Here is a 25991-nt window from a genome sequence, read left to right on the forward strand (position 1 = left end):
ACACATAATACCGCCGACCTCACACCGCTTACGAAGTCCCACCCCTTCCAACCTACTTTTGCTCAATCTTTACTCGCCTTTCCTCACGTCAGGTGACTTTAGTAAATACCAATATGTCTACTGATACGCCTCAATTCAACAAGAGACCAATGGCACTCTATTTCACGAATTTTTTCAACGCTAGGACAGTTGGGAGGGACAATAATACCATTGTGGTTTAGACTGGACCCGGGGAGGTGTGAGACTTTCCGAATGTGTATATTGTGATTACTGATCATGTATCCAACCCCCCACTCTCAGGCCGCGTGCCGGTATTCGGTAGTTGCCGCGGTCGGATCCATGAATAGTTCCAATTTTAGAAGCGATCCTTATCGCGACGAAGTATATTTAGAGTCTCAGCCAACAGACTTAGCAGTGTGCAGTACTCTGTACTCTCATAAGAATCTTCCTAGTCACCCCCTCCTCCCTTAACATCTATCTACAGATTCAGATTCATGACACATTACCAACTCCCCCAAACTCACAACAGGAAAAGCAAGAATAAACAAGAGAACAGTCCAACAACACAACCAGAAACATGACTTCGCCCCCGGCCTACGAATACACAGTCTTCCGCCTCTGCAAAGATGATACTCTGGCGACAACTGCCCAGAGGTACAAGCAACTTCGCCTGCGCGCCCTGTCCGTCGCCCCGGCCTCGTTCTCCTCGACCTACGAGATCGAAGCCGGCATCCTGGAAGACGGGTGGGCGAGCCGCCTCGCCTCGGACGGGAAGGAGACTTTTATCTGTGCGGCGACCCCTATCCATCAGACTTCGAATGCAGCAAGTCATGACGACAGACAAGGAAACGGAATGGAAGAGAGTATCTGGGTGGGTCAATTGACCTTACGCGCACTCAGTCCGGAGGAATTCATCCTTCCTGAAGAGTCGGGACAGAAGAGCCCCACTTTCATCACCACCAATGGAGAAGAGGAAGAGAGGGGGGAAGAACTCTGGCAAATGCTCAGCCTATTCACCCTCCCGGATCATCGGGGCCGTGGACTCGGGAAGCAGCTGTGCCAGGAGGCGTTGAAGTACTTGGCTTCTTATCGGTCGTCTCCCTCAAGGGTCTGGGTGCGGTTGATGGTCAAACCCGAGAATCATGCGACGGTGGGCTTGTACCAGAGTTTGGGGTTCAGGGAGTCGGGGAAATGTACGCTGGCGGAGGCTTTGGTGGCGAATGGGGATGCCGAGCTGTTGCCGGAGGATGTGAGTGGAGAGAAGTATAGTTCGCGGAGTGGTTTGATTATGATGTTGGAGTTTAGTCGGTAAAGGTTACTTGTAGTATAGATATTATCTACGGGCATAGAACAGAGATGTGTATGGTTGATTTGTTCAATTAGTTTATACATGCATAACGAAGTGTGAAGTCAAAGTGCAGGTCTCACGCCTCCCGACAGTCTAATATTCATGATGGCCACAGTAGTGGCTGGTGTGCATACATGCTCCCTACTTGTAAGGGACCAGTGTCCACTACAGTACCTGACTTTGCGTCTTGCCCGCCTTTATGATTGAGATGTGACATCATGAAGTGAAAGCGAACAGATCAAGAATGGGCACTGAATTCAGTCTACCAACCCTCCGTATCCTAATTTGCGACTGCAACAAAAAGACAAATGAAAAAAAGTGAAAAAGAAGAAAAAGATACGCAAGGGACAAAAAGAACAGAAGCGAGATCAAACCAGATTCACAACTGTCATGCAATCGCTCGCTGCCCTTCGAATGTCAGTCTTCCACTTCTCCTCCCTGCAACCTTCCTCCCCCTGCATCGTGTTCAGCACAAAGCATCCGACCCTCCGGAAGTTCCCATCATTACCAGGAACTTCCCTCAGCACGAGTCCACTCCATTGCCTGAGCCACTCATCCTCTACCAATACTGCCAATCGCAAAGATGATAGTCCTTCTTCATCCTCACCATCCCACTCCACTTCAACCCAATACCTTTCACCCTCCAACCCCGTCACCTTGACCCTGTGCCCTCCACCACCGATCAACTGCGCGTCAAGCACAAACGTTCTCAAACTGAGCATGGTGATTGCTCCCGCTGGTGAGTCTCGACGATACCCCACCTTCTCAGCCAGGCACCGCTGGTCATCCCTCACACTCAAGCCCAGCGGGGAAAACACCCTCCCTCCTTGAACAGACGCCCAACTCCAACTGGGCACGCGATCGCTTTTGTTTGCCCGACCACTATTACCGAAGTCTGAACCACCAACCCTCCAACCGAGCGACAAAGGCATCGATCCCCAAAAATGTCCCGCCAGGTACACGGCTGCCTCTTCCCGTTTTGCAATCGCCTCCTCTCCCTCATTTTCAGAAATCTGTATAGCTTTTATCCGCTCCCCCACCTCATCCGCCACCCATTCCACTCCCGCCAATATCTTCTCCGAGTGCATCCTCTCTACCCCACCTGTAAGGGTTGCAGTGTGCTCGTCCACAACCCTATACCAGAATTCCAGCAGGGTGGACCAGTCCGCATCAGCGGGGAGAGCGGTGTCGCGGTTGGGGAAGCGTTCCACGCCTGCCAAAAGGGAAGACGGGAGATAAGGGAGAATACCGGCGGGAAGGGTCTCGCTGGCAGGTTTGAGGCAGCTGCATTCCCAGAACACTTCTGCGGCGGAGGGGGAAATTGTCAGCAGGCGGGGAGTGGCGAGGCGGGTCTGGATTGTCACGGAGGAGTTGTGCTGGTGGTGCAGGGTTTGCGAGAGGTAGGTCCAGGGAAGGATGGTAAGGTTCGAGCTTGAGGAGTCATCGTCATGATTCATGTTGCTGCTCATGAAACCCTCGCTCATAACTCCAGTCACATTGGTGACCTGGAATGGGAGGAGCTTGACGTGCGAAGTTGCTGGGGAATGGCTGAAGACACTCTGGGCGAGATCTTCGGGTGTGGACACCGCAATGGTGAGGACAGCATTGGAGTAGAGACGAAGCTTTTCGTGCTCATTGTTGATATAGTCAGGCTGGTCCTCTGGTCCACGGCACAATTGCTCGATCCAGATGTAGTTGATCCCGACCGAAAGCAGTAGAGTGACGACCTCGCCAATGGCTGCGGGAAGATCAGGAATGCGCACGCCAGTGGTGCGCAACGCTTCCGCAGTGGAATACCATTCTCCTTCCACTGTTGCGGGGAGATCAATACTTAAAACTGCGTACAGTCTCTTGTGTCCTGTCTCGAGTGGAGTGATCAAGCGGACGATACCACCACGCGATGCGTTCAAGAGCTGCGACGGGTAGTACTCTGGTTGGAAGTTCTGAGCACAAGCATGCTCATTCTGGCAGGTCTTCATCCAATTCTCCACCGCCGTGCTAGCATCTCGCAGCCGAATGGAAGGGTTCCCAAGACGAGGGGCGGAATTGAACGGGATGATGGCGCTGGGAACGGCAATCAGAGTGTAGCAGAATGGGGTGCTCTCTTGAAGCTGTGGGTCATCCCTCTGGTGGTCGAGGATCACCTGGGTGTAGCCTTGGTTGGTATAGATGCGATAGCTCCAGCTTCCGTCAAGGGAGCCGCCATGCTGGGATCGATCGTGCAGCATAGGCTGGCAGATATAGCAGCCGCTGCTGGCTGCCGCGGTCAAGGAGGCAGCATCGAAATGATGGGGGCCGCTCAAGGTGGGGGAGTGAAAGATCCGGTCACAGTACTTGCAGAGCATGTTCGATGATTCAACTTCAAAAAAGTCTTGATGAAGAGGAGTGGAAAGGAAACTGCTGCGGATAACGAGCTGGTTAAATAGGGCCCCTGAAGGCCATGATGCAAGTAGGTGCAGCCAATCACAGCCCTACTAGAACGGCCCATTCTGGTTGGCTGCACGTCGTCCACGCTGCAGCCCTAATCTGATCCTCGGCCCTGTCGCTCGTCTGTTCGTCAACCGCGAATTAGACCTCGCGGTTCTGAGAAGGCAGATGATTGGCAGTCTCTACCTTCATTTGTTCCGATGGCAACTGTCGTGCAGGCGGCTGCAGACCATGCGAGGGGCCACGGGACGCCTTGTACCACCATTATGTTCCATCCAGTTGTGCCTGTACCCTCCGAGTCTGCGGGGGTATGTCTATCAACATGGCGGAAAGAGGTACAGGCTACATCATCCAGTTAATTTTGAGTTGTGCGCAGGTGCATCCACGCGTTTGGGGGCGGCTTCAACCCCAGAAGTATACGAGCTTTGTGCGACAGCAGCGAAGTACAGCTCTGAGCCCGCATTCTTGAATGGTCATACCAAGCAACGCCAAATGCTTACGTTGGATCGATTTCTCTCCACCAGGAACAATATCCCCACAGTTTTGAAGACGAATTTGAAGCCATAGAATATGTCTGTGGAAAGCAGTGGGAGATTCGCAGGTATAAAAGGACGCTCGTCGTCTGCCATTCTTGAGGTATCAATCCCCAGAGCGGCCAGTGATTTAGCCTATCGATAACATTATTAGCTAGAGTCGCAGGAAAGCAGAATCACCACCATGAAAGCAAGCATCATCTCTCTCTCCCTTCTCGGCCTTCTGTTTGCCGGAGTTGGTCTTGCCGCTCCGGTCGACGACGTTGCAGATGCCCCAGCTGAGGTAGATGGAAATGCTTCCATTCAGGAGATCCTGCGAGGAGTAAGTCAGTCTTGTCATTGAAGGGATCGTTACTGACACTGTCGAAGACTTGCAGCAGCGTGACGCAGCAGTGCACGGCGCAGAAGCGCCCGGGAAGCGTCTACCACGCTCCGTGCCCCAACAACCACCGCGTGAGTTTCTTTCTCCTGTGGCAAAGTTCGTCGTACTAATCAGGACCAGTGCGGGGCGAGACATACTTGCAACCTCGACACCATCCGGCTCACAGCTGTTTGTAGCTGAGCTGTTGTGGTGGTCAGCTCCGCCGCGAGCTCTGGATATTTGGAGGGGTCGGGTTGATGGGCCGACCAAGGAGATGCTCGGGGATTGACTGATTGCCAGCGATAGGACGGAGGACTCGGCTACAGTTGGTTCATTCAACATGAGTCTGCTGTTTTGCTTGTTGTATATTTGTTGAATTAAGCACGTTGGATCCACATCGTACCATCCCGTAGATTCTACACGTCGTCTCAGGCAATCCTTATCGCCTCTGGGCTGTGCTGCTTACCACTTCACGCTCATTGGACCTTGGACAACTGCCAGGTGGGTCTGTGATTCTTTTTCCCAGTGGGACATACCTGTCATGACAGCGAATGCCTCTGTAGGACCTTATGATACACAGTTCTTGACATCATGCCCCAGGTAACAGCGCAATTGAGCACCTTGTCCATTAATATACGTAGAGCAATAGTTAGTCTGGTAGGCTCGGCTCTCCACAGAAAATGAGACATCATAAGACCCTTGGCTGTAAATGAGTAGAATGGGATAGGGTAGTCTGATGGTATCATTTGTCAACGACGACTAAGACATTGTGAGAACCTTGATGGATTGATATGGCACTACTCCACCTTCCAAGTTTCTAGGCTAAAGCTAGATTTGTAATGATGGTATCAAAGATGACCCATGGTGGGACTTGCGCCCGAAGTACACATATAAAAGGGCAGTGAGGTACCTTCCTTTCCTATCACCATTCGCATCAACAACACAGGAACTGCAGTATACAAGCCCCTTCCACTTTCCAACCCCAGTCAATCAATCTCCTTCCGTCAAAATTAAGATTGTCTTCGCTCTGTCCGCTGTCATCTCCAGCGTGTTCGCCGCCGCCGCTTCCAGCGCCTTGCCTTTCCAACTTGTCATCAGCGGCGCTCAGTCCTGCGCCACCGAACTCAAGGGCCGCGCCCTCATCAGCCAAGGCGACGCCTTCATCCTGGCCCTCAAGGTGAATATGGAATCAACTTCACCGGTGGAGATGGTACTCTGGGTATCCAGAACGGTGATGTCGGTGAGTCTTGCAAATTCGTAACTTCCTGCCCCATCAGGCACTAAACATGAGCCTTAGTCTACGTTGGCACCGACGGACATGTCGACCTCAAGAGTACCGATGGCATTGCTGCAGGAGGGTTGACCCAGGGATTCACCACGGGCAGCGACAATGCCCTTAAGTGGGTCCAGGGCCAGTTCGTCGCCTGTCCCCACGTCTCACTCTACGCCGAGGGTCCTCCCACCTGCATGATCTACGCCACCCGGTCCGGTGCCGCGCTTCCTACCGACTGCATTGATGTCGACCTTGCTAAGGTGGCTGTCTGAGCTTGCTGTCTGAGCTTGCTGCCTGGAGTCCCAGGTTATAGAAATTAGTGGCGAAGCATTCGGATCTCTCGATAGTTTAACATATACTCTCGCTTACCATTGGATTAAATATCCTTATTCTGACTTTGAAGCAATACAAGATCATTTGAGCCATGATTGGTAGACCAGAGCACAGCTATTATAACCACCATTGTTGAGGTGCTGTTTGTTCACGGATATTCGATGATCCTGTGGTAATTGACAGGGAATATACGAGAAGCCAAGAATGGGCGGAGAATGCCAAGAGAGGTTCCCGAACTCCGGGCCTGTAGTCTAGGCGCTCGCCGTGACGAATTTTTAGGTTGGCAGTGTACACTGCCTCATCCGTCTTGATGTGCATCCTCATTCCGGCCTAGAAAAATCCTGATCATTGATCGAGTCCGCTAAGATTATCTAATGTCAAGACTAGCCGCACCTTTTGTCCCCAACTTCGTATAGGGCCAGACCGCTGGGTCCCGCCAAGACCGTCGAACCCCGGGTCCCCAGCTTCTGAACGAGGGGCCTCCTCGGATGATCTACAATTTGTCTTGACAGTATCCTCTTGAATAGTGGAACAATACTTGGCGACGAAGGTCAAGTGAGGCAGTACGAGCGTGCTCCACTCAGCACAGCCTTACATGCAGATTGACTTATGGCAGTCTAAGAAAGTAGTAGGATGCACCACCGAGTATAAATCTCCCCACATTCCTCGCCCTACCTTCATGATCATTGCCATCGCCTACAGCAATATAAGTCAATACACCGGCCCCAAAGCATCCAGCACATCATGAAGCTCACCCCAATCCTCCTGACAGCCCTCCTCCCCGCCACCATCCTCGCAGCCCCCGAAGCAGAACCCGACCCCGTTGCGGACCCCGAGCCCGAGATCGAGGCCCGCCAGGCCACTACAGGTTCAGTCTCCTGTTCGATCTTCGGGAACATCGTCAGCAAGAAGCTCCCCGCCCCCTGCGCGGTCAACGGGCCGACGTTCGCCAAGAACAAGAGGGTCACCTTCACCTGTCAGATCCTGACTGACGAGTATGCCCTACTTCCCTGAACCATTTCTTTTTTTTTCTTGGAAGCATTAATACTAATCAACACCCCTAGAACCTGGATAAGAATTGGACCCTTCGGATCCGGAAGCTCCTGGGTTCGACGGACTGATCCCGCTGTGCAGCCGTGCTCTGGCTTCGGTAAGTTGCCTTTTCTTGTTCTGTTCTTGCCGAGCTTGAATTGATGTAAGTGTGTAATAGCATCTGTGAAATTGCCCAAGTGTTGAAGTCGGGTAGCATACGGTGGATCTATGGCGCACTGGCGGGTTCGGTTGTGGGGTTCTGTTGCGTGGGTTCTTTCTCTTTTCCCTTTCGCTTCTGCTTCTTTCTTTGTTTTCTCTCCACCGCTGTATCTGTTTGTCATTTGAGTGCTTGGTCCGTCACCTTCGCGATTTGTTGAAGATTTCTGATTTGGAGGAGGAGAGAGAATACCTCCAATTCGCACGCTCCTTCCTTGGGATGTGTACTGGTACATTTGGGGTGTTTCTATAAATGTTTTGGATTTGCAATAGTGGAATACCTATCGTGATAGTCAAATTGTCTTAGGGTATTCGACTGCAGAGAGAAATTCTCGAATTAGACTTAACGATGCTGCGGATACGACATCCGCACCCGACGCCGTGGCGAGACATCCAAATGCGGGATTCGGATCAAAGGCTAGATATGGTTCCGGCCCGTATACTCCGATCGCCCCGTGGTTCGTGGTGGTTTGCTGCCTTTGAGTGGAACGGTTCATAACTTCGGGTTTGAGGTTACGAGGTGGCTGAGTAAATTGCTTGAAGCGGCCTTCCAAAAGAAGATCTATTCTATTCATATTTGCCGGTGGCTCTGCACTTGTTCTTGAACTTGTACTTCTTTGGTCTCGCCCCAAGGCTAAGTATGATCCCTCAGTCGGTGGAGAATTGTTCAGTGTGGAAGAAGGTATTGATATGCAGATGAAGCTCCAGATATATGCGCCCAAGAAGGTTAAATGCCGGTTTGGGGGAAGGCAACTCGAATTCTCAGGTTACGCATGAATTGGTACTTTACTACTGCACAGGGCATGCAATCTAAAATTTCCGATATGCCCTCTTATTCAACTCGGGAGCGACTTTATAGCACAGCATTGACGAGCTTGACAGCTTGAGCGTCCCCAGTTCAGTGCATAGTTTGCCTTGTCGTGGGCGAAGGTCAATGTCGCTTTGCAACTGGTAAATTCTTGTCATCTTAGATGATAAAGACCACCAGGTGGGTCATCTTTGCTCCCAGAATGATATTTTGCTGTGGTTGTTCTTGCGAGTGGCAGTGCTCATCTTTCTGGGACAGTCATATGATAGGAGTGCTCATGCTAGAAAGGTTCTGGATAGAGTCACAGATGTGGAACATATGTATGAGACACTCCACATGCTGAACTAGACCATGGGCATGAAGAGGCTGTCATCGGAGCAGGTAGCCGCGAGGTGTTTATTCGCAAGTGTCCTCTAGCACAGCATGCCGCTCTATGATCGCTATATCATAGGGCGGTCCTGAGTCATGCATGAAAAAAACGATCTTCGTAGTATTATTCCCGGAAAAGCATCGCATGACTCCTCCCTACTGCTTTGAGTCGGTGAATCGCCATCGCAAGGCGAATCTTCTATCTGATGACTTGGTAACAATAGGAGCAACGAGCTCCCGGGAGTGAGGGTGGATGGTTCGTGCTTCTACCAGGTGCACTAGGATCGTCCAGCCACTCTTGCCTAGATGAATACAATTGTTTGCCTTTCTTGATGACTTGAAAGCAGCGTGATTAAGGCGTCGATCATGCGGTCCTTCCGATCGCCAGTGATGGACAGGGATGGCGATGTTTCGATTCGGGCCATCTTCATCCTCGTGCGGCTGCGACTCTTGGGGTCTCAAGATATAATATCACTCGGAGAACCAAATACTGTCACTCCAACTGATAATTAGTCCCAGTCAACCACCTCCCCTCATTGCATTGAAAGAGTCAATCATCAGTCACAACACCTCTACCACTACATCATAAAAGAGAGTCGGTTTAGAGGAACATCTACAATGAAGATCGGTAAGTCAACCAGGCATCCCTCTCTTCAAACCCTCCACACCAAATAATTAAATCCACTTTCCACTCCTCTACCGCCATCCCACTAACATCCAGCAAATCCGAAAGCCACCCTCCTCTCAACACTCGCCGTCAGAGCCACCACACGCGCCGCGCCCCCTTTCCCTCCAGAACGCAGTACAATCTCCATGGCAAAGCGCTACATCCTCTTCAGCAAGATCCTGACGACAGACACCTGCATCGGTCTGACTCCGCCAGGCGTGCAGGCGTACTGCGGCTAACTGCGGGCCATCCACAGCTGCCCCTGCTCCGACCCCAATCCCGAGGGCAATATCGCGGAGGACTGTTCCAAGACTCTGAATGTTCTGGGGGCGTGCAAGGGGATCTTTGTGTCGGATCAGGATGCGAGTTCGAGGGATGGTGGGTTTTTTGGTCGACGCTTTAGGTGACAGTGTTTTTGAATAGCGGTGTCGCGGATGTTTTGGGAGATTGCTTCCACCTTGATGCTGAGAACACCGTGATTACTAGGGTTGGATACGCTGCGAAATGGTCTGCCGAAGATTATTGCACAAGCCTATTTATCCTGCATAATTGCATTGCTTACCAAATCTCTAGTTCAATGCAGACAAAATGCGGGGTCAAGTACCGCTCACTCGCTCAGAATGCGGGGAACCCCCGGATCGAGTCCTGATCGTCTGCCTCAGTGGAGAAAACGATTTCATCTAACTTGCCATTCGGCTTGGGTAGACGGGATTTCCTGCAGCTCGAACGCATCGTAAACTGCAGTAATAAGATACAGCAATACAGCGCATCCTACAGCCCGAGGCATCATCTGTAGTATCGAGGCTCATAAATATCAACCTCTGTCTGCAACAACCAAAATGTATCAATTCAGCCCATTGAGCTCAATTACCTCTGCCACAGCTTGTCTCCAACCCACAAAACTACGAAACAATGCACCTCCCAGCCCTCACCAGCTGGCTACCCACCGCCCTGTCCATCTCCCTCGTCACCGCCAAAACCACCCCTCCCCCTCCCCCTCCCCCTCCGGCCCCCACCCTCTCCTTCCTCTACACCGCCTACGTAGAATGCACCGAAACCCTCATGCTCTCCCCAGGGCCCCACGGCACCCGCAAAGCCATCCCCATCGTGGGCGGCAATTTCACCGGCCCACGACTATCAGGTACGAACACCCCACCTCTCCCTATACTCCATCATTCACGGACCTAAACAGCCCGACAGGCAAAATCCTCGATGTCGGCGCCGACTGGGGCCTCGTCGACCCCGCCACGGGCATCTTCTCCGCCGACACGCGGTACAACCTCCGCACCGACGACGGGGCGGACATCTTCATCCAGACGTCCGGGCCCAAGTCGCCGAGCGGGCAGTTACACCTGCGCTTGGTGTTCGAGACGGGTAGTCGGAGGTATTATTGGTTGAATAATGTTGTGGGTATGTATCGATTGCTCTTTTGGGGGGAAGTGGGGGGATGCGCAGAGCGGGAGTTGGGAGTCTTCGTGTGTGCTGCGTGGTGCGGTGTTGCTAATATGTCAACTACTCAGCGATTGGGGTGCTTACGCATGCGGCGGATGTCAATTCGACGTCGATCTTGAGGATTGATGCTTGGAATGTGAGTATCTTTCTCTTCCTGGGGTGGAGTGCGGTTGGGTTAGATGGCCGTGGCCGGTGCTGATGTGAATGCTAGATGGCTTCCGATTGGAATTCGACGACGTTCTTGGATGCTTAAAGCTTGGTTGGGGGCTCGTGGGTTGGGATCTAAGTCGGAGTGGGTACACTTCCCTAAATGGGCATTGAGAGGGGGAGAAGAAACGCGTGAACAAGGTTGTTATATTTAGGTTGAGAGTGCAGGATGATGGTTTAGCCCTTCCATGCTAGCATTGTATATAGCAACCCGACATAATAACAAACCATGTCCTAACTTGATCTATTCTCTAGCCGTAAAGCTCAACCTGCATGTCTGCCCCTTTGGTCGCGAAGAGATTATCTGATCATCAATTTCCATACATCCAGTCATATCAGCGGCCACCGTAGTGCGATACCTCGAATAGACCTCGCGCAGGAGGATCTTCATCTCCACCGTAGCAAGACTGCGAAACATTAGCATATATTGGTCCTCGAGAAGAAGCGAAAAGCAAAGAATCAAACGACAGGAAAGCAAACGAAGCGGCCAAGAGGATTCAAGAGTGAAACAAAACAACCGCGGGACCTACTTTCTCCCGGTGCAGCCGCGGGCCCCAGTCCCGAACGCAAAGAACAACCGGTTCCGCTCTGTCGCTCCGTTCTCGTCCATCCATCGATCCGGATTGAATCGATCTGGTTCAGGGAAAACACTCTCATCGAATCGATGGACTGTATACGGCTGACAACTGACGATCGTCCCTTCAGAGACAAAAGTCCCATCGATTGTCCGTCCGCCGCTGGGAACATACCGAGGGAATGACATCGGGATGGGCGGCGCGCAGCGGAGTCCTTCCTTGATGACCGCCTCAAGGTAAATTAGCTTGTCGAGCGGGGTATCCGGTGCCGTACTACGCAATTCCTCGTAGAGTCTGTCTTGAAATTTGCGGTTCTGGGGTTGTGACAACTCCCACATAAGAAAGCACAATCCATCCCCGGTCGTGTCAATCCCGGCGGCCATGTGGTCCTTGCACTCAGCCGCGACTTGATCGTGACTCAGCGGAGATTCCTTTCGAGTGAGACGCCCGAGAAGACTGTGGCTGTCTGGGTGCTCTTGCGCTGTGATACTCTGGACGTACGCATTAGTCTTGGGCGCGCGACGCGGCTTGACCCAGCTGGGGAAGTATGGGGTGAGTGTGGGGAGGTAGTAGTGAAGAAGGTTCTCTGCGCAGGTGAGTACAGAACTTGGTCGCAATTTGGCTGAGAAACATACTCTGCAGGCTGTGATGGTAGGTCAACTCCTCCATGATCTGGAAGTCATTCTCGTTGGTGAGAGAATCCAGCCCTCCTGGGCTGAACATGAAATGCGTCACGCAATCAAGGGCATAGCAATGGAGAAAGATCTGAGACTGTCAGCGTAAACCTTGTCACAACGGGGAATGCGTACATAAACGTCTACACTCTTTGCCACGGCAGTACACCTCGAAAGAAAAGCCTGGGCTCGGTCGCGAATGGCTGATACGTGGCTCTCGCGCAGGATATTGGACATGGCATATTTATCGGCCAGTTCCCGCTTCCGCTGACTATGCTGCTCACTGTTAGCCTTGTTTCTCGTGGAATACGTGATCACAAACCGAGTATTTATCGAGAGTTGAAAACATAGTTCTATCAGAATTTAGCAAGATAGACTACCCACATCAGATGAATCAGCATACTTGATCCCAAATTGGCGAAACATGTCGTAGAATTCGGTCTTATCGTAGCCGCTTCCGCCCGAGGCGTAGATCTCGCGGATGGCGTCAAGAGATGCAAATGATGCCTCGTTCGGGGCTAGGCGAACGACAGGTCCGTATCTCTTATGGAGCTGGTGGATATACATGCGACGATTGGTGGTGAACTCATGGTACTTGATCGGTAGGCTCGTGAATTTGGTGAGCCATGGGCCGGGTATTTTGGCAATGGGAGAATAAAGTCGTTTGACAAAGAAGGAACATAATGCCAGGGCCGCTACCACCCAGATTGATAACATTTCGGTTATGGCTTATCTGGCGTTGGGCCATTCTGTTGAGAAGTCGTCAACACTTATAAGTACTGGTGAATAGTACATGCCGTACTGATAAGAAACATCGGCAAGATAGCGAGCTATCCGCAAAGGGAAACCGTAAGAGATGGATTCAGCATTCATCGGCTGCTATCATGCGGGGTTGTGATAAGGATAAGGATCAGGTAAGGCACGGAGGGCAAGGCAACGAATGGATGTGAGTTATTCTCCACGAATTGACCCATACCTCCCTCAGGTTTTCCGAGCACAGGTAGCTCTGTTGTAAAGGAGTGGCGCATCATGAGCTCATCACGGAGGTTCGGACTGAAACAGTCAACTTCTTACTTATTCCTTATTTCATGCTGATATTTCCCCAAGGCACCTGACTACGAATAACCACCTGCACTGTTCTTACTGATGGGAATCCTCGGCGCTTCTACATCAATCAATAAGCATGACTAGTACGAACTCAAAACTGATGCAGTATGACCTGGCTCAACAGGAACAATACACCGACTTGCTTCTAGAGTGCCGGGATACCAAGTTCTCCGTCCATCGAGTCATCGTCTATCCGCAGGTCCCAGCCATCAAGGCTGCCTGTGAGGGGGGTTTCAAGATGAGTGCGATCAGTCTCCATCATAGACAAGCTACGCTAACCTAACTCTCAATCCAAAGGAGACGTCGACTCGGGCTTACTCATTCGTATCAGTTGAACCATCCACTGTGGGTCTTCTGGTAGAATACCGGGAACTATAGTACAAAGACCGAGGAGCGTGATATTGGTGGTACGGGTCCATTGATTCTTTCTGTCTCACTTCATTGGCGATTCACAGAATCGATGGGGCATGAGCTGGTTCGAACAGGGGAAGTGGTTCTGACAAATGACCGTAGCTTATCCGAAGCACTGATATCTAACCTTCGAGTTGCTGATATCGCAGATTATTTTGATGTACAACCGCTGCGGGACCTAGTCCACGTGAAAGCGAATGAGGTTCTCGCAACGCCATGGTCTCCAGCCGGGTTTGCAGATGTCATCGATGTAGCATTCCAAGTGAACGATGAGACTCTACATGATCTGATGGTCGCTACGGTCTTGGATCATCTGGATGACTTCATACATCCCGATGGGCCGAGCGAGCTCTTTTCAGATGAGCTATGTTACCGGGTGCTGCAATCGCTGAAAGACGATCTCAGAGTAGCACGTGAGAAGGAACAGGGCCTCGATCTGCAACTCCTAACGGTGTCATACTAAGTCAGTGTGACCGGATCTCATGGTCCTGTGATCGATGAGGTACGGCCCACGAGCACGTTTCAGAGATTACCATAATTATGGCTTCATGGTTACAAGTCACCTTGTTGGTTGTTCGAGGGATGCTACGGTGAGTCATGCAGGTCACGGGGCCACCAAATCGAGACACCGACAACACACCAACCTGGAGCAGGTTGTATCTCTCCCAAACATCTCAATTCTTTGGTAGCTCTTCTCACCAACCGCACCATGAATAATGGCTCTATTATCATTGTCGGGTAAGCTTAACTTGTAGTATCCACCCCCGAAAAAAGTCAGACGCACTAAGACCCACGAAGCGCAGGAGTCATCGGACTCAGCTGCGCCATCCGTCTCGCTCAGAGCGGCCACCGCGTCACCATCATCTCCAGAGAGCTCCCCGGCGACTTCCACATCGACTATGCCTCCCCATGGGCCGGCGCACATTTCCGACCTCTCCCCAGCATCAAGCCCGAGGACCGTCTCGAGGAGACGCTGATGCGAGAAACCTACCAAGAGCTTCGGCGGTTGTCGGAAATCCATCCCGAGGCTAGCGTACGGTTTGTCCCTGGCGTGGAATACTTCGACGTGGCGGGCCCGGCCTACTTCGACCCGAAGCTCACCCAGGAAAACGGCTACGCCTCGTGGCCCGGCTTCCGCATTCTCGACCCCCGAGAATTTCCTGAGGGTCATGGTTCGGTCAAGCTTGGGGTGACGTATACCGCCTGGGTGTTAAACTCGCCCGTGTATTTACGATGGTTGGAACGGCAAGCTGAAAATCTCGGTGTCCAGTTCATTCGTCGGGACCTGGCAGCGCTTGAAGAGGCAGTCTTCGTGTATCGGGAACAGGATCGCGAGGACACGGGTATTCTTGCGGTGGTCAACGCTAGTGGGCTTGGCTTCAATGATCCGCAGTCGTACCCCTCTCGAGGACAGTTCATCGCGGTTGCCAACCACTATGACAAGACTGTGAGCCATCATTGGTCTGATGGATCGACGACCGTCATTATCCCTAGGCCTTGTGGCGGGGGCACGATTATAGGTGGGACGAAGGAGCCGAACAATTGGTACGTGCATCGCTTTCTTCTTTACCCGCGGTGCTGATGGTTTAGGTCGCATTCCATCTCCAATACCGCGACAACTTCCATTCTTTCAAGAGCTGCAGCACTTTGCCCGGAATTACTGGAGGGTCAAGAGGACCGCACTAGCCCAACGCTTGGATTCGATGTTCGCGAGGTGTATATTGCTCGACGTCCGATGCGGCATGGTGGACTGCGATTAGAGAAAGATCGTCTTGTCTTCCAGGAGACAGCTGAGGATGGTATGAAGAACGAACAGAAGTCTGTTCCAATGGCTCATTGCTATGGAGCCGGTCCAAGCGGGTACAAGTTGAGCTGGGGTATTGCGAATCGAGTAGATGGCATGGTTAAGTCGTGCATCGAGGAGAGCCAAGCTTGAGATTTCCGCAACATAACCTTTTTCGATATCAGGGTAACTGATGCCTGAATTCACCTGCATGATGTGAGACTCCAGTTTCGGCTCGTTGACATGAATTACAGTAGGATCAATCAAATGGGCAATTTGACCCTCAAGGTCGTGAAGATAGTGAAGAGGAACATGGGGGACAAGCAGAGCACATTTGTATTTATTTGAGAGCGAGGTATCCTGGTTTTGTCTCTATCGATGAGATATTCAAGACGAGAAAGAATAAGTTCTCTAGTAACAGTAAAGTGTACCGATATGAGAGAAGAGATTCCATGTTCAAGGACATGGTCCAAAGCCGCTCTTTCAAGCAGCGCGTGAAGACGAAGACGCCACATGACTCTTACAGGACTTGCAGCATACTATAAGTTACTTTCCCCCTGCCACGACAGGACACTTATCTGCTTGGCGACACTGGCTACAGGTGACAATAAGGAAATGCTCAAACCGGGGCCAAAAAAAAGGCAACTCGACCCTCAAAGTCGGTGATATGGCATCTTCAGAAAAAGCTCAAACAGACGCTTCCTCCTCCTGCGTCCCATCTGCCATCTATTGTGGCATCCACTCTCCTCCCGAGTCCGAGGTCGCTCTTACCCAATATCAAACCCAATTCAAGCACGCACTTCTCACCCTCTGCGCGGGGAGTTCGCTCGCGATCACGTGGCCGGATTACTCAAAAAGGCCAACGAAGCCCTAGACCGAATTCCTATCTTTTCAACTAGATAGTAGCAGCTCCTCTGGGGTTTTTACGTTGTTCGTGACTTCGTGCGGTAATTCTTTGAGTTGAGAACACTCGGAAAAAAAGTTTTTCCATTATACCTCATTATCAACTATATATCCAAAATTGTATATGTACCACATACAGCGACCAGCATGGCTAGATATGGAAAGTATCCACATGATCCAAAATGAAATCATACGTGCCGTTGCGGAACGTATCCCCCATCAGACCCACCGCATTGGCCTCGAAGTTCAGCAGCTGCCGATTCTCCTTCCACTGGGGCCATTCCGGGTAAACGCCACGGTGGGCATTGGGGTCGAGGTCATGCACGAAACTGAAGTAGTAGGTGTGGCTGGACTTGGCCGCGTAGTTGGGCCAGATCCCGTAGAACACCTGTATCAGATCACTGCCGTGGAAAGTACCGAGGATCGGGGTGCCATAGTCGTAGCTGGACAGGTAGGACCAGGTTGGCAGATTGGGTGCTACCTCGGCGGCGTAGGCCAGGAAGGCCCGACGCGTGATGGTAAAGGTGAGGTCGCCGAGGATGGCAGCGAGGCGTTTGAATTGCGGGTAGAGGTTGTTTCCGGTGCCGGTGCGAAACGGAGATCCGTAGGTCGTGGTGTCCGGGTAGAGGTTGACCAGTTCTTGGAGCTCTTCCTGGCTGGCGTCGTAGAAGAAATAGTCGGCGAGATACTTGACTAGCTCGTCGGTCGTGGTGATGTTGCCCTGGAAGAGGGCGAAAAGTGTTCCCTCGTCCTCTTGGTCGCCCACAATGAAAGGCACCTGCGCGAATTTGCCGGCCTTCCCAAGAACGTCCGGAGATGCTGTGAGCACCTTTCCATCCGGGCGTGGTAGATACGACAGGGCGATGGAGCTGTAACTCAGTAAGCCGGGAACGGAGTTCACGGCATTGAGAAAATCGTCGTACGATAGGTCTCGAAGACAGGCGAGTGTGTCGTTAGAGGAACCGCACTTGGCAGTGGAGACGACGGTGTCGTATATTGCTTGTCCCTTGACCCCGTCAACAGGATCAGCCGGTACAACACTCCCCGAGTCCATGATACCGCCTCGGAAAAGCGGTTTACCCTTATAGGTGTTGTCGCCGTCATAGAGCACCATCTGATCGAAGACCGAGATCGCACCAGCTGATTCGCCCCAGATGGTCACCTTGTCTGGGTCTCCTCCAAAGGCCGCAATGTTATCGGCCACCCACTCCAGAGCCAATCGTTGGTCCAGCAGACCAAGATTAGCAGACCCATCCTCCTTGATCTCTTTGCCGGGCAAAAAGCCGAAGCCACCCACGCGGTAGTTCATCGCAACGAAGATGACAGGCAGGTTCAAATCAACCGAAGACGAAACTAACGACGTCCCATCATACATGGACTTCGACCCAAGCTCGAATCCACCTCCGAAGATCCAAACGAGCACGGGCAATTTCGAGTCAGCGGTGGTTCCCGCCGGGCGACGAATGTCGATATTAAGGCAGTCCTCGCCGGCATTGGTGGCAACTTGTACCAGAGGATTGTCAGCGAGGATACCCAGAACTGAGGCCGGGAAATCACTGGTCGAGAAGTAGAACTGCGGGCATGACTTGGAGCTCCCGGTCGCTTGAACCGTCCCAAGTGATGTCTGGATCGGCTGTGGGGGCTTTAAGCGCAGTGAACCGGTGGGCGCCTGCGCAAAAGGAATGTTGTTGAAGACTTCCACGTTGCCAGCTTTTCCAATGACAGTCGCAGCTGGACTGGCAATGGTCACAGTTGGTGCTGCGGCGCGCGGAGCGGGCACCGCGTAAGCTACCCATGAAAGAGCAAGCCAGAGAAGATAGGGGGCCTTCATGATTGCCTGAGAGATGAACCTCAACGTTCCACAATACTACTCGGTAGGCCATCTATCTGGTGAGTTATATAGGTCTCCGTTTTATCTTCATAAACCCATTTTTGCTATGCAGCCCCTCGTCCTCACCTTCCGACATGTCCACTTGAAAGACAGGATGCCGTAGTCTGTTTTTTGCCCATGTGTCTCCTCGGTTGAAACCCATGTCTTCCCCTCTCCGCCATCGTATTTGAGAATGAGTCGCATTGGCATGATACGATCGGCCGGTCAGGAGACTGCGCCAGGCGCGACCCAAGCCGGCAAGAAGTGGAGATGTTGAGAAGCGGAGCATCCTGAAGAAGCGGTTGTTTGAAATCACACATGAACCGAGGTTTGCGACAATCTAGATGCCTTGAAAAACAGAAGGGGTGGCTGCTTTTAAGGCTGAACTGCCGGATGCCAGGATGAACGAGAGGGACCATGCACCTCTTCCCCGCTATTCTATGCGCTGGGCTGGTGATCCTTTCCATGCGGGGCAAGGAGCTCCTCCGAAGGATCTTGTCAATGCGCTTTCTTTGAGTCTTGTCAACCCTGTTAGGTGACAATTCATTCGTCAACACAGTTCAGCATTGCCTGCTTTGGGTGTCGGGTTTGCATTGCCGTTTAGCCGATTGAGTGCTGTTCCTGACCCAGGCCCAACAATTCAGTGGGGAAGTTGTGAAGAATTCAAGGTTGGTTGTTTGGGTCTCCTAGCGGACCATCCGAAAAGAGTAGAAACACATGAAAATCCAGGTTCATGGTAGCGAAAATCATCCGCGGTTCGTCGATTCTCAAAGACCGTCCGGCCCCAAAAATAGGTCTATCATTCAACCAAGGTCTAACCGTAAAAGCAGATCACGCCCCTGAAATCAAACCCATTTGCACTCAAAAAGAGGTATATGCGCCCAAGAAATAACAACATGCGACCGAAGACAATTCCCATCACTTTTCCCATCCGTTCCATCGCTCAAAATCTCCAGTGTCCAGATCGAACAGATCCAGCATTCGTCCGACACTCTGGTCGATTAACTCATCAACACCTGCCGCTTTAATGTAAAATGCTGGTACGGGCGGGAAGATAACCGCTCCGGCGCGCGTAACCTCGAGCATGTTTCGCAGATGAATCTCGCTTAGCGGCGTCTCACGCGCCACCAAAACCAGTCGCCGTCGCTCCTTGAGCATCACATCCGCCGTGCGAGAAATCAGATCATCACAGAATCCTGAGTGGATGGCCGCCAAAGTCTTCATGCTACAAGGTACCACAATCATCCCGTCCGCCCGGAACGACCCGCTCGATATCGGTGCCGCCATGTCATTGATATTGTGCACGTGGTCGGCCAGAGCCCTGACATTTGATGGATGGTAATCGGTTTCGTATTTAATCGTAGCTTCCGCCCATTTACTCATAACCAAGTGAGTTTCCACATTCAATCGACGTAGAGCAACCAAGACTTTGATGCCAAGTAACGCTCCGGTAGCGCCCGTCATTGCAACCACAATACGACGTCGACGGGGTGTGGGCGCGGGGTGCGCTGGACGGCTTTGTTCGGAGGTCATGTCGTGAGGAGGAGAGGCGGAGCGACCGGAGTTAGGCGTAGCAGTTCCGGGAAGAATTGAGCTGAACATATGGGCGAATTCAGGTATTTTGTATAAGAAAATATATGCGTGTGATGAGTAACTGTGAGTACCTGAGGAAAGACTATCACCGACGAGGCATTGCTAGATGATTATATATATCTCTCGTGGCGATCTGTCAGGTGTCTGGCAGAGGAGTTTGTTGCTTCTTCTCACACATCTCTTTGCCTCGGGCTATGGTACCACAGAAGACAAGGTGCCCCGAGTCTCCGAGGTCTCCGAGGCTGCCGAGAGGCGCCGAAAAATGAAACGGTCCAGCTACGTCATACATCCGTAGTCGGAGGAGCCGGCTCAAGAGAAATCAATCTCCTGGGAGAGATCGAACATAGGCACTTCTGCCGTTAGCGATGTGAATGCACAACGATCAGGTGACTTACCATTCATGATTGAATCGAGATAGGACATGGGCGAAAAGTCCTGCCCCAAGACATCTGGCAAGCCGTTGGGGATCCTGCACCATTGTTAGCATTTCGTCAGCCCCACAAGTGGATATGGTTCAGTGGATTACCTACCCGAATGCAGGCATAAAGGTCTCGGCCTGCTCCGGATTATTCTGTGGCCCGACGTCGCCCTCTTCCCTCTCCCGCTCCAGTGCCGTCCGCACCGCGTTTCGCAAGGTGATCAGCGCCCGAATGTGTCTCTCCGACAGCCATTGCCCGTTCTCCGAGCCCGATCTCTCCACCGAGCCCACGGAACCGGCGGCAGAAAAGACCTCAATCACCTTCTGCTGCAAGTCACGACACTCAGCATCGTTGCGCGTCTCCTCCCAAATGCAGAGCAGTAAAGTCGAGCTGATTACTGTATGCACCATGGACCACGTCCGCAGGGGCACCACGCTGAGAGCCTGAAACTCGAGGAAAGTGTTGGACGCGTCGATCAGACTGCACTTGGCGCGCATCCGCAGCATGTCCTGGGCCGAATCCCGGACTCCAGATCGCTTTAGTGCCGGTCGAGTGACTACTGAAATTGCGAAAGCAATGTGCATCTTCAATGCCAAGTGCTCCAGGTTGTGTTGCAGAGTTTTGCATTCTTGCAGGCTCTTTAGGTGAGGTTGCGCTCGTTGGCAAACGCTGTCTACCGTAGCCAGTATGTCAAGTAACCGAGAAGGCTGTTGCATCTCCATTTCACTGGCCGTAAGTATGTCCAAGGCGATCCGACAAAGAAAATGCACCATGTCCATGTAGTTCAATTCCCGCCCCGAAAATGCAGAGCCGTCGAGGGACCAGCCGGTGACAGTGACTATTGGAGGCCGATCGTAGCAAAGGCATAAGAGGCTGTCCTGCCACACAACTGTGAACCTGTAGTAGGTTAGCTTTCAAACTATGAATATTCCGGTGTGCCTCACCATAATCTTCTCGCTTTGGACTTGACATGATCTGGCAGATGGGCGACGCTCTTTTCGGTGTGAAGTCCAATGGTCTGAGCTAGACGCACTGTGCTACCAAGTAACGCCCAAGCTGAATCTGACTGACCAGTATTCTGTAGTGTGTTTCCGAGGATGAGCAGAGACTGGATAATGTCGAACGTGGGTCGGAAGAGGAAATTCGCTAGGCGTAGAGCTTGGAAGGAGCGCCTTGCTTCGAGAAGTTAGCATACATCATAAGAGACAATTGGAGATATACATACCAAAATCGAGACACAGCTCCGAGCGCTGTATATGCTCTAGGTCTGAGTAGTGTGCTCCAGCGGCCAGAGTAGCAAGGAGCAAGCTGATATGGGCAACCGACTTCTCGCTAGCCCATCGGTCGGAAATGCGAGAGGGGTCTTGTAGTTCTCCACTGGCCAGCGCATTCAGATATGAACAGAGATCCAACTCAAACCGCTCGATATCTACAAGGATAGGATTGAATGGATACGCCGATATGCGATAGAAGTGGAAGAACCTGTACGTGGTCAGAGAGAGTGACAACCCGAGAGCCATGAATGCTTACTTCAGGACCTCGGCGCGCTGGGGGATAATACGAAGCAGCTCATTCCAGCGATCACCGGGGGTTCTGAACTCCATGAACGGATAACTATGGTAGGTATTTTGGAGGCCGAGGACCGAGCCCACTTCACGAGCCATCGAACCGTTTGCGTCATGTGTACGATTACGCAGGATGGAGACCACTGAATTATCGCCAGAGTACACAAATTCACTTTCAGGGCCATCAGGCGGGAAGTTGCGAGATGAGTCAATCTGCTGCAGGTGTGAGAAGGGGGGCAGAACTGTCTGGCTTGGAGCAGGTGGCTGTGCCGGTGGCTGCAACGGGTACCCCAGAGTCGATGCATCCTGTGATGCGGGGAGTGGGTTGGGGCCGCGAGAGGCAGTAGATGAAGTGCGTCGACTTGCCCTCCGAGCACGGCCATGTTTCGGTGGGCTCGGATCATATACACAAATCTCAGGATGGCCGCGTCGGCGACAGGTTCGGCATGGCTGGGAGTTATCACATTTAACCTTGCGTTGGCGACACGGGTAGCATGCTCGAGCCTCGCGCTGAGTGCGCTTCAACTGCAGAACGCGGTCAATCTCTTGACGATCGATAGGTGCTGACATTGTTTCTCGCGGAATGCTGACAGGTAAGATGACATCTCTTGGCAGAAGATACTAGGCGGATGACTATGTGTATGACCCTTTCGCTGAAAGAGTGAGAGTGCTTGGTTGAGACGCGGCCATTCCTTCCCCGACCAGCCACGGGACGCCCGGAAGCTCGGATCCGGCTGAGTCAGCCATTTTCTCAGCAACTACGACTAGGGCTAAGAAAAGTTTAGATACAGCACAGAAGGATTAATCCAGTGAGGCATGAGACACTGAGTGGATTGTACAGAAAAAGCATGACTCCATTAGTGGCACATGTTCTGTAAAGCTAACGGCAGTTCAGGGCACGCTAATTGTCGATCGCACCAGAGCCTGCCTCAGCGTGGATATACAAGCCGAGCCGCGAGAGCTGCGCTACGTGGCTGGCAAGCATAGCGACAAACGAAAGAAGAGCACAGAGACTTTAAACTGTAGATCCAGCCCTTTGAACACTATGCTTTATCCTGCCTTTCTTTCTTGGTCAAGGACGAATGGAAACTGCAGGTTGTCATTTAAAGCTTCAAGGGGTAAGTCGTGAGGCAGCAAGTGCTCCTTTCTCGGTGCTCGGCAGCCGGTCTCGGAGCTTCGGACTGCGCGATAGCGGGGGCAATCCATTCCGCTCATTGCTACTTAAAATACTGTGTACGCTAATGGCATAAATGAACAACAATTATGCATCATCTTGATCACATGACAGGCAGTGCTAGCACTTATCGAGGTAACTTATGCAATTTTGCAGCTGAGCACGGATTTTGCGAGATAGGGGCTTAGCTGCACTGAAATCTTCTCAATCACTCTTTCAATGGATAGGTGTCATTAAAGAAACAGTGGGTCGTAAAATGGTTGTATGTTTCTGTTAGGGTGCGAACTTCTAGAGCATAGCCAGCTACTTGCAGAAGTGCAAACGCACATCTAGGCACATCATCCTTCATTGGCCAAGGCTCCTCCGCTCAAGTGTTTGAACGTATCCACCTCCTCCTTCTCAGCCTTCAAGCTCTTTTTCTTCCATTGATCATTTCCCGAATACCAATCCAGATACCAAGTCAAATCGTGCTCTCCAGAGGGAAACTCCACGTCCACAAACCCGGCCCCAAGATACCCAAACCGATTGCCGCTCCAATAAGCGACATCATAGTCGCTCAATGTCGGCCTCTGTAACAGTTCAAAATATGCCAGACGCGAACCGGGCCACACTATCACCGGCCCATCTTTCCTCCCCTGCTTGAACCAGCTGGAGCATGGATCCGCCCAGCAGGTTCGAGGAAGGAAAGTCCGAGCATGCTCAACGAAGTCCTCCACCGCGGCGGGCTTGGGACTCAGGCGACGGATATGTTGCTTGCGCATGCGCTGAATAGTCTGAATGATATAGTGTGTTATATGCGAGAGGATCGGGAGGATGGAGCCGTGGCCAACCGGAGCAAAAGGCCCGGAATACGTGAAATAGTTCGGGAATCCGTCGACGGCGATGGCAAGGTAGCTTGTTGGCGTGTCGGACCATTTATCTGCTAGACTGACCCCGTTTAGACCAATAAGCGGAAAGCGAGGCTGGTAGGAGGTGTTGAAGCCGGTCGCGCAGATGATCACATCAACCTCATTCTCGATTCCCGTGGCGGTGTCGATGAAGCCGCGAGGGGTGATCTCTTTGATTGGTGAGGTGAAAACGGTTGTCTTCTCAGAGGCTATAGCTTCAAGATAGCCATTGCCCGGTGTGGGTCGCCGACAGGCAACATTAAAATCAGTGGGAATGATGGCATCGCGGACGTGGGGTTTGGATTGAAGCTTAGTATACATTTCGCTGTATGCATACTATAGAGGGTAAGACTTCAAACCAGCATTTCCAGAAGAGTACTTACTGCATTAGCCGTGTCGGACTCTGCCGTATCGCGCAAAGCGAGCTTAATGCGCTGATTCAACTCGTTCTCTATAGCCTTCTTGTACCGGTGATACTTTTCCGGATCGAGCCTGAAGTCTTCCTTTTGCTCAGAAGAATCTGCTACCTGTTAAAAACTAAGAATCTCACAGACGGGACAGACAGCTTACAGTCAAAATTCCGGCCGTCCTTCCCAGCAAAGCTCTGCCCAAACGCCGCCGTGATCCACACAGGGCTTCGTACCCACGTGTATAGCTCAGATACCTCATCTTGGATGCTAGCCACGACCTGCACACCCGAGCTACCCGACCCAATGACAGCCACCTTCTGATTCTTCAGGCTCAGTCCCTCGGGGTATGCAGCTGTATGGCATAGCTTGCCTTGGAATGAGTGTAACCCAGGTATATCCGGCCACTTCCACGCACTAAAAACGTCAGTCATCCTTCACAGGGTCTGTATAGCCAGGAGCATACTTGAGAAAGCCACATCCATTGATGAACATATCACACTCTTCCTCCCACTCCTCCGCATGCCCATCATTGTCAGTCCGCCGCAACTTTATCGTCCACTTGCTTCGGCTATCACCCCACACAGCCGATGTCACCGCAGTTTTCAAGCGAATGTACCGCATCATTCCCTCTTCCTCCACGATCTGTTTCATATACTCCCATATCTCCTTGGCACCGGAATAGTAACTCGTCCACCCTGGATTACTCTTCCAAGGAAACGTATACGCCACACTGGGAATGTCACACGCACACCCGGGATATCGATTCTCGTACCATGTGCCCCCCACATCGGCATTCTTGTCGTAGCAGACAACCTCAACGCCCAGGGCTGCAAGGGCGGCGGGTGCATGGTGCAAGAAGTCTATCCCCGCCGCCCCAGCGCCTAGGACGATGACTTTGAAGGTTTTGTGGTCTGGTGGCGGTTCGTTGATCAAGTGGTTGGAAACGACATAGCCACGGTCGGAGGGGATGTCCCATTCTGGGTGGTGAACGGGGCGGGTGGAGGATGAGGGGTGCGGTCCCGCACTGTTGCTCCCTAGGCGGGGAACCGAGTCCGGTACGCCGTACTTCTGGAAGACGGGGTTGCGTGGGTCGGTAGATCCCATCTTGGTATCCGGTTGACTATATTGATGTATAGAATTTATACAGGCTGGCTAACATTTGGTTGTATGTGTGGCCTGGAAGTGTCAGGTCAACAGGAATGCCACCGACGTAAGTGAGGGGTTTATAGGTCTGCGTTCGGGTTCCGTGGACATTGTTGACATGCTTCAGGCTGATAATGTTGCGGGCTTATCTGAGCACGTAGCAAGAATAGTGACTCAGCACCTGCATGCTGTCAATTAACCCCGGTCGTTTCGAGCGGCACAGCGAGTGGGAGCTTATCATTCCCGATGAGGGCACTTGGACAATAGAGAGTATGCATGTGCAGGACTTCGATGCTGACGAGAGACTGGTGACTTTTGAGGGGAAATGAGGGGAAGGCCCGGACTCAATCGGCCCGTTGCGATAATGATAACAGTACGCGGTTGGTACCCCCAGCCACTGCAGCTAGCGATAACGAATGAGGTGCTTGGAAGGCTGGATGTCGCCGTATCT

General features: G+C 52.1%; 13 protein-coding genes across 13 annotated transcripts; 6 read left to right on the forward strand and 7 right to left on the reverse strand.

Annotated features, from left to right (window-relative positions):
- The first annotated feature begins 437 nt into the window (after positions 1-437).
- On the forward strand, positions 438-1363 carry BO82DRAFT_351842 (GNAT family N-acetyltransferase). Its single transcript, XM_025634530.1, has one exon. It carries the CDS (start codon positions 578-580, stop codon positions 1310-1312), a length of 735 nt encoding a protein of 244 aa, XP_025494874.1. The 5' UTR covers positions 438-577; the 3' UTR covers positions 1313-1363.
- Positions 1364-1716: 353 nt separating this feature from the next.
- Positions 1717-3693, reverse strand: BO82DRAFT_408766 (uncharacterized protein; the record flags this gene model as incomplete). The annotated part of the gene is made up of 1 exon (XM_025639708.1): positions 1717-3693. One exon carries the CDS (start codon positions 3691-3693, stop codon positions 1717-1719), a length of 1977 nt encoding a protein of 658 aa, XP_025494875.1.
- A 734-nt stretch (positions 3694-4427) lies between these two features.
- Positions 4428-5061, forward strand: BO82DRAFT_351843 (uncharacterized protein). The gene is made up of 3 exons (XM_025634531.1): positions 4428-4630; positions 4678-4761; positions 4811-5061. The coding sequence occupies exons 1-3, from the start codon at positions 4493-4495 to the stop codon at positions 4868-4870; spliced, it is 282 nt and encodes a 93-aa protein (XP_025494876.1). The 5' UTR covers positions 4428-4492; the 3' UTR covers positions 4871-5061.
- A 1899-nt stretch (positions 5062-6960) lies between these two features.
- On the forward strand, positions 6961-7576 carry BO82DRAFT_351844 (uncharacterized protein). The gene is made up of 3 exons (XM_025634532.1): positions 6961-7270; positions 7340-7425; positions 7486-7576. The coding sequence occupies exons 1-3, from the start codon at positions 7020-7022 to the stop codon at positions 7509-7511; spliced, it is 363 nt and encodes a 120-aa protein (XP_025494877.1). The 5' UTR covers positions 6961-7019; the 3' UTR covers positions 7512-7576.
- A 2703-nt stretch (positions 7577-10279) lies between these two features.
- BO82DRAFT_329419 (DUF3237 domain-containing protein) lies at positions 10280-11254 on the forward strand (the record flags this gene model as incomplete). The annotated part of the gene is made up of 4 exons (XM_025633053.1): positions 10280-10508; positions 10568-10777; positions 10888-10955; positions 11031-11254. The coding sequence occupies 4 exons, from the start codon at positions 10280-10282 to the stop codon at positions 11070-11072; spliced, it is 549 nt and encodes a 182-aa protein (XP_025494878.1). The 3' UTR covers positions 11073-11254.
- Positions 11255-11259: 5 nt separating this feature from the next.
- On the reverse strand, positions 11260-13041 carry BO82DRAFT_408775 (cytochrome P450). The gene is made up of 6 exons (XM_025639709.1): positions 12679-13041; positions 12598-12628; positions 12411-12551; positions 12237-12366; positions 11557-12187; positions 11260-11433 (listed from the first exon to the last, which is right to left on the reverse strand). Exons 1-6 carry the CDS (start codon positions 12990-12992, stop codon positions 11271-11273), a joined length of 1410 nt encoding a protein of 469 aa, XP_025494879.1. The 5' UTR covers positions 12993-13041; the 3' UTR covers positions 11260-11270.
- Positions 13042-13458: 417 nt separating this feature from the next.
- BO82DRAFT_399508 (uncharacterized protein) lies at positions 13459-14256 on the forward strand (the record flags this gene model as incomplete). The annotated part of the gene is made up of 2 exons (XM_025639121.1): positions 13459-13603; positions 13943-14256. The coding sequence occupies 2 exons, from the start codon at positions 13459-13461 to the stop codon at positions 14254-14256; spliced, it is 459 nt and encodes a 152-aa protein (XP_025494880.1).
- Positions 14257-14466: 210 nt separating this feature from the next.
- On the forward strand, positions 14467-15973 carry BO82DRAFT_429993 (FAD-dependent oxidoreductase). The gene is made up of 3 exons (XM_025640586.1): positions 14467-14531; positions 14592-15338; positions 15384-15973. Exons 1-3 carry the CDS (start codon positions 14503-14505, stop codon positions 15727-15729), a joined length of 1122 nt encoding a protein of 373 aa, XP_025494881.1. The 5' UTR covers positions 14467-14502; the 3' UTR covers positions 15730-15973.
- A 600-nt stretch (positions 15974-16573) lies between these two features.
- On the reverse strand, positions 16574-18310 carry BO82DRAFT_381453 (putative extracellular lipase; the record flags this gene model as incomplete). The annotated part of the gene is made up of 1 exon (XM_025637859.1): positions 16574-18310. One exon carries the CDS (start codon positions 18308-18310, stop codon positions 16631-16633), a length of 1680 nt encoding a protein of 559 aa, XP_025494882.1. The 3' UTR covers positions 16574-16630.
- A 56-nt stretch (positions 18311-18366) lies between these two features.
- On the reverse strand, positions 18367-18895 carry BO82DRAFT_351846 (uncharacterized protein). Its single transcript, XM_025634533.1, has one exon. The coding sequence runs from the start codon at positions 18636-18638 to the stop codon at positions 18375-18377; it is 264 nt and encodes an 87-aa protein (XP_025494883.1). The 5' UTR covers positions 18639-18895; the 3' UTR covers positions 18367-18374.
- Positions 18896-19254: 359 nt separating this feature from the next.
- BO82DRAFT_9275 (UbiX family flavin prenyltransferase) lies at positions 19255-20187 on the reverse strand. The gene has a single exon (XM_025641657.1). The coding sequence runs from the start codon at positions 19949-19951 to the stop codon at positions 19268-19270; it is 684 nt and encodes a 227-aa protein (XP_025494884.1). The 5' UTR covers positions 19952-20187; the 3' UTR covers positions 19255-19267.
- A 64-nt stretch (positions 20188-20251) lies between these two features.
- Positions 20252-22563, reverse strand: BO82DRAFT_329432 (Zn(II)2Cys6 transcription factor; the record flags this gene model as incomplete). The annotated part of the gene is made up of 6 exons (XM_025633054.1): positions 21892-22563; positions 21587-21843; positions 21306-21537; positions 20473-21258; positions 20338-20411; positions 20252-20295 (listed from the first exon to the last, which is right to left on the reverse strand). The coding sequence occupies exons 1-6, from the start codon at positions 22494-22496 to the stop codon at positions 20252-20254; spliced, it is 1998 nt and encodes a 665-aa protein (XP_025494885.1). The 5' UTR covers positions 22497-22563.
- An 875-nt stretch (positions 22564-23438) lies between these two features.
- Positions 23439-25790, reverse strand: BO82DRAFT_329436 (flavin-containing monooxygenase; the record flags this gene model as incomplete). Its single annotated transcript, XM_025633055.1, has 4 exons — positions 24861-25790; positions 24558-24811; positions 24371-24507; positions 23439-24323 (listed from the first exon to the last, which is right to left on the reverse strand). Exons 1-4 carry the CDS (start codon positions 25499-25501, stop codon positions 23439-23441), a joined length of 1917 nt encoding a protein of 638 aa, XP_025494886.1. The 5' UTR covers positions 25502-25790.
- Positions 25791-25991: the final 201 nt, after the last annotated feature.

This window comes from Aspergillus uvarum, assembly GCF_003184745.1.
Source record: "Aspergillus uvarum CBS 121591 unplaced genomic scaffold BO82scaffold_10, whole genome shotgun sequence".
NCBI classification, from domain to species: Eukaryota; Fungi; Ascomycota; class Eurotiomycetes; order Eurotiales; family Aspergillaceae; genus Aspergillus; species Aspergillus uvarum.

Excerpts from the sequence above, each read along its gene's own strand:
- BO82DRAFT_351843 (XM_025634531.1), top strand. The coding sequence starts at position 4,493 with ATGAAAGCAAGCATCATCTCTCTCTCCCTTCTCGGCCTTCTGTTTGCC. Across the intron at positions 4,631-4,677 it reads TTCAGGAGATCCTGCGAGGA|ACTTGCAGCAGCGTGACGCA; the intron begins GTAAGTCAGTCT and ends ACACTGTCGAAG. Across the intron at positions 4,762-4,810 it reads CGTGCCCCAACAACCACCGC|TGCGGGGCGAGACATACTTG; the intron begins GTGAGTTTCTTT and ends AATCAGGACCAG.
- BO82DRAFT_351842 (XM_025634530.1), top strand. The coding sequence starts at position 578 with ATGACTTCGCCCCCGGCCTACGAATACACAGTCTTCCGCCTCTGCAAA.
- BO82DRAFT_429993 (XM_025640586.1), top strand. The coding sequence starts at position 14,503 with ATGAATAATGGCTCTATTATCATTGTCGG. Across the intron at positions 14,532-14,591 it reads GGCTCTATTATCATTGTCGG|CGCAGGAGTCATCGGACTCA; the intron begins GTAAGCTTAACT and ends AGACCCACGAAG. Across the intron at positions 15,339-15,383 it reads ACGAAGGAGCCGAACAATTG|GTCGCATTCCATCTCCAATA; the intron begins GTACGTGCATCG and ends CTGATGGTTTAG.
- BO82DRAFT_351844 (XM_025634532.1), top strand. The coding sequence starts at position 7,020 with ATGAAGCTCACCCCAATCCTCCTGACAGCCCTCCTCCCCGCCACCATC. Across the intron at positions 7,271-7,339 it reads TGTCAGATCCTGACTGACGA|AACCTGGATAAGAATTGGAC; the intron begins GTATGCCCTACT and ends CAACACCCCTAG. Across the intron at positions 7,426-7,485 it reads GCAGCCGTGCTCTGGCTTCG|CATCTGTGAAATTGCCCAAG; the intron begins GTAAGTTGCCTT and ends AGTGTGTAATAG.
- BO82DRAFT_351846 (XM_025634533.1), bottom strand. The coding sequence starts at position 18,638 with ATGCTCCGCTTCTCAACATCTCCACTTCTTGCCGGCTTGGGTCGCGCC.
- BO82DRAFT_9275 (XM_025641657.1), bottom strand. The coding sequence starts at position 19,951 with ATGTTCAGCTCAATTCTTCCCGGAACTGCTACGCCTAACTCCGGTCGC.
- BO82DRAFT_408775 (XM_025639709.1), bottom strand. The coding sequence starts at position 12,992 with ATGTTATCAATCTGGGTGGTAGCGGCCCTGGCATTATGTTCCTTCTTT. Across the intron at positions 12,629-12,678 it reads TTTCGCCAATTTGGGATCAA|AACTATGTTTTCAACTCTCG; the intron begins GTATGCTGATTC and ends AAATTCTGATAG. Across the intron at positions 12,188-12,236 it reads CTACCATCACAGCCTGCAGA|AGAACCTTCTTCACTACTAC; the intron begins GTATGTTTCTCA and ends TCACCTGCGCAG.